Here is a 5,165-nt window from a genome sequence, read left to right as displayed (position 1 = left end):
CGGAAAGGTTATTACAAAAACACCAAAAGACACTTTAAACTTGCATAAATTTGACAAAAACGAATGAGAACACATTCAATATCATAGTGCGTTTCGTTTGCTCCATGTTGGTATTTTAAAAAATTATTTGTGTGAAGTTTGTTTTAATCGTACGCCCGGTATGTCCAACACATCTGTATGAATATCACCGTATACTTCTCTATATCTATATTAATAAAAGCAAAATCTTGTCTGTCTGGGACCCCTGTATCTCAGTCTACGTTTGCTCTACAGAGACATATTATACCTTTTTAGAATCCGGTTGATCCCAGCATTGAAAATTTGCCCTTCATTTGGTTCTTGAACATCCAGCATTGGGATCTGACTTAAAAACATTTGGGTTGCTATTTCTATATATGCATGTGAAACAAATGACAAAAATATCAAAACTACATAAAAACCTTTTTGACATCAAACCAGTTCAGACTATTCCTGGTTCTAAGATACAAACTTTCAGCTTAAAAGTGATTTAAATTAAAACAAAAAAAAAAAAAAGCTTCCTTCAAAATTTCATATTAATTCATGTCCCAAACACGAGCTTAATAATGACAAAAGTATATCATTAAATTCTCCTTTATTTTCAAAATTAATTAAAACAAAGTCTGTATTTCTACAGAAATATGGTAACAGAAGGATTAAATATGAAGAATGGAATAAGAACATTGTAGTTTGCTTGAAGCATTGTACTTCTGAAGGAGGAAAAGAAAAGGAAATCTTCTAACAATGAAGAAAGTTTTACAAAAAGCTTTATATTTCTGGCACAAAGGTTCATCCCCAGAAGAGAGCAGTCCAGGAAATGTCCAGTTACACCGATTCTGTTACTCAAACTCCTTGGCGTTAGGTTAGTAGCCACTCTCCAAATGTTGGTGTAAGCTTAGTGGACATTTCCCAGACTGCTTCCTTCCTTATGCCTGAAACACAAAGGGTTTTGGGGTCTCTTCAGTTTCACTCACAGATTATTTAATTACTTATTATTTTAACTAAACAGTTTGAAACTTCATATACTGGTGTAATTTCTCATGCTGAACACGGTTTACTTTCAACATTTTAGATAAAATTTTGTATTTTAGAAGTTATTTTGTGTTAAAGTTGTTGTATTTGGGTAATTTTAACCAATCAACAATGTGTATTCATTTAGCACTTTCATCCCTTTTAGGGATTTGTGTCTTTGTGTTTGTCACCCTCCTTTATTTGACTAGTGTTAATTTGTTTACATCCATGTAACTTAGCAGTTCAGCAAAGACTGACTAATATAATAAGTTCGGGCTGATTTGTTTGATTAAACCCTGCAAGGTGGTGGCTCCAGCAAGGTTGCAGTTCAGTGACTGAAAAAAGTAAAAATTTTATCACAAATTTTTACTTAAATTTCTCAGTAATTTGTTCTTTTTGCTTCTATTTCTAGAGAATGTTTCAAACAAATCATTTCAATATTGTCTCCATTGTGTTTTTGTTCTAATTACTACGACAGACAAATGATTTCTCCACATATTTCACAACAGTAGGGGACTATCTCCAGTGTGTTTTTGTTTATGCGTATTCAAGTGACTTTTATAAGTAAACGATTTCTCACAGACATCACAATGATAGGGCCTTTCTCCAGTGTGACTACGAATGTGGGCTATAAGATTACAATTATCAAAGAAGGATTTCCCACAAATTTCACAGTGAAATGTTTTTTCTCCATCATGAATTCTTTTATGTCTTTTTAAATCACAATTATTAAAGTAAGATTTTCCACATACATCACAGTGAAAGGCCTTTTCCCCAATATGTTGTAGCTTGTGCCTTGTTAAATTACTCTTACAGTAGAAATATTTCTCACATATATCGCAAAAGAAAGGTTTTTCTCCCGTGTGAACCCTTTTGTGACTTGTTAAAGAACCCTTAATGGCAAATGACATTCCGCAGATTTCACAGTGGAACCGTTTTTCTCCGGTGTGTATCGTTTTGTGTTTAGCGAGATGAGACTTCATCAAAAAAGATTGTCCACATATCTGGCAATTATAGAGACTTCCTTCAATGTGTTTTCTTTTGTGAACTCGAACAGACTTAGTGGTGCTAAACGATTCTCCACACATATTACATTGGAATGGTTTTTCTCCAGTGTGAATTGTTTTGTGAATTTTTAAGGCAGTATTCCTAGCAAAAGATTTCCCACATGTATCACAATGGTAAGGTTTTTCTCCAGTGTGAATCCTTTTGTGACTCGGTAAGCAACTTTTATCGGCAAATGATTTTCCACATACATCACAGTGGAAGGGTTTTTCCCCAGTGTGAGTACGTTTGTGAATAATAAGGCAAAAATTGTAAGTAAATGATTTTCCACATATTTCACAATAAAGATTTCTCTTTGATGACTGTTCTTTACGAGATAAAGTTTTCTTACTGGGTGATGCTGGTTTCTCATCGCCGGATGTCTGTTTAACTGAATCTATACTGTCAAAAGTGTCCGAGTCATTACCATCTTCCATATTAATTCTGGATAAATTCTTCAAAACTAATGTCTCTGGTTATATTGTATTATGGTTCAATCTCTTGGATTATGATATTTATACCATGGGACTCTCTTTACAGGTGGAGAAAATATGCAATGTAGATATATTTTCTATATAACACCTAGGATGTTTATTGCTGGCTGGGACATCTTTAGGCGGCACATATTGTAGACAAGACTTATATCTACGTTAGTAATTGTGGATAAAGTTATGAGAAGCTATAGATTAAAGTAAAACGTTTGGCATCACTTAAAAAGGACATTTAATTTAGATAGAAAATATGAACATACAGTCTCTGGAAGCTGTTTCTAGACTAGCCAAGTATGTGGATCAGCATATTGAATAAGGATTCCATAAGCTCAGTATTATATCAACGGAGAGATGTAAAAATGAGGGAAGGATTAGAGAAAAATAGGAACGTGTGAGGTAATTCCATAAACTGTAAACAGAGGAAGAGACAACAACAGAATTCACCGTTAGCAAGTGCGCCAGTGTATTATATCCTCTTTCATTAAAGAGCTTCAGCAGACGATATTTTTAACGAATTACCTCCCTTACACGTTGCTAGGCGAACATTTAGTTATTTCTTGCTTTGTAAAAAAATTTCACCACATGAAAGTAGTTGATGTGTCAGAAAGACAGAAATACTGCGATATTTACCAAAAGAGAGAAATTCGCATGATGGGGGAGCATCTTTTTAAGACAAAAGAATTTTGAAAATCTATGATTTTTTTTTTTTTCACCACCATTTACACATTATAAACGAAATGATCTAATATAGTCGGATTACGTTTGGAAAGTTTGTTTACCGTTAAGTTGGAGTCCGGAGAGTCTGTCTCTTTGGCTAGTAATTTTAATATTAGCGACCAAGATTTTACCATCTGCTTATGCAAGAATTGATTGGGCCCCCAGCATAGACAATCTGCCGTATTCTGAGATTAACTCACAGTAATTCCAAATCATTAACTTCTAGACGTCGCTACTTTTCGTAGAAATAAATTTGATAAGAAAAATAAACAGTGGTCCAACTATACTGATTGCTCAGTTGTTTGGTGACTTTGTTTTCTCATAACTGAAAGAAAAATGGTTATTTTTTAAAATCAAATTTTCTATAAATACTTTTCAGAATGGTGTAGATAACGATTAGTTACAGGAGTTTCAATAGTTTGTGTGTGGATGCTCTGATCATTGGATGAACAAAATTTAAAGACTGGTTCGCGACTTCACGTCCTTACAAGTGGCCTAAGTTAACATAAGAAGCTCACCTACCGGATATCAAACGCGTCCCGATGCTTTTTCGATGGTATTGTTGGGTATATTACGAGGCTGTACCAGGCTCCAATCTGATTTGGCAAGGTTTCTGCAGCTGGATGCCCTTCCTAACGCTAACCACTCCGAGAGTGAAGTGTGTGCTTTTCACAGGTGGCACAGGAGCCAGTCAGACGGCACTGCTATTGACCACGCTCAAATGGTGCTTTTTATGTGCCACCAGCACAGGCGCCAGTCAGGTGGCACTGGCTTCAACCACACTCAAATGGTGCTTTTTATTTGACACCGGCATGGGAGCCAGCCAGGTGACACTAGCATCAGCCACACTCGAATGGTGCTTTTTAGGTGGCACCACAACCAGTATTAGTTTGTTTACATCCCTGTGACTTAGCAGTTTGACCAAGAATGAATTTTGACAGAAACCCATATTAGAAGCTGAAATGGATAAAGTGCTGACCATCACTCCTCTGGAAGAAACTTCTGACACATGGATACCTCTACATAAAAGTCATATGGAACCATTTCTGGGGAAAATAATTTTTATTGTTCATCATCATCGTCGTTTAACGTCCGCTTTCCATACTGGCATGGGTTGGACGATTTGACTGAGGACTGGTGAAACCAGATGGCTACACCAGTCTCCAATCTGATTTGGCAGCGTTTCTACAGCTGGATGCCTTTCCTAACACCAACCACTCCAAGAGTGTAGTGGGTGCTTGTTATTTCAAATGTATTAAAGTTTTTCTTAGAGACATTTTAACTTCTCTATCAACCAAAGGGAGGAAACCTTAGATTTGTTTTCCCTCTCATGACCTCCAGACATATCCTTGTATCAGAGAATGTCTCTGCTTTCACAAGAGATGAATTTCAGAGGTGTGTATTTTCAAATGATGTACAGCATATGACCAGTCCACCCTGTTATACAATTGTCCAATGGTTGTAGAGAGAGGAGAGCCATTCAAACTTTTAACCCTTTAGTATTTAAACTGACAATATCCAGCCAAAATATTCTATCCATCTATTACTCAAACCAGCCAGATTCACCCTCTGAAACCTATCCTACATCATCAAAATTTCAAAAACAATGAGGTAATGCTTGATCGATTTAAAATAATCTGATTAAATGAGCATTACATTAAAAAGAATAATTTGAATGTTAAAGAGTTAAAACAGTTTGAGGAGGGCCAGTCAAACTTTTAAAATAGTTTGAGGAGGGCAGTTCAAAATTTTAAAGCAGCTCAAGGAGGGTCACTAAAACTTTCAAAGCAGTTCTCAAGGAATTCTCATTTCCAAGTTGGAAGGAAAATTCCAAGTTGGCGTTAGGAAGGGCATCCAGCTGTAGAAACTTTGCCAGATTGGATT

General features: G+C 35.9%; 1 protein-coding gene across 1 annotated transcript in view; it reads right to left on the bottom strand.

Annotated features, from left to right (window-relative positions):
* Positions 1-596: 596 nt before the first annotated feature.
* The window catches only part of LOC106867726 (zinc finger protein 850), a 19,112-nt gene continuing 14,543 nt past the window's right edge, over positions 597-5,165 (bottom strand). The window contains exon 7 of the mRNA XM_052977159.1: positions 597-2,551. Coding sequence (XP_052833119.1) covers positions 1,530-2,551 — 1,022 coding nt within the window. The 3' untranslated portion in view covers positions 597-1,529. The remainder of the gene's footprint in view (positions 2,552-5,165) is intronic.

The sequence above is a fragment of the Octopus bimaculoides genome, chromosome 27 (assembly GCF_001194135.2).
Source record: "Octopus bimaculoides isolate UCB-OBI-ISO-001 chromosome 27, ASM119413v2, whole genome shotgun sequence".
Classification (NCBI taxonomy): Eukaryota; Metazoa; Mollusca; class Cephalopoda; order Octopoda; family Octopodidae; genus Octopus; species Octopus bimaculoides.
Note: the sequence above shows the minus strand (reverse complement) of the source record. Positions and strands in the feature narration are given on the sequence as shown.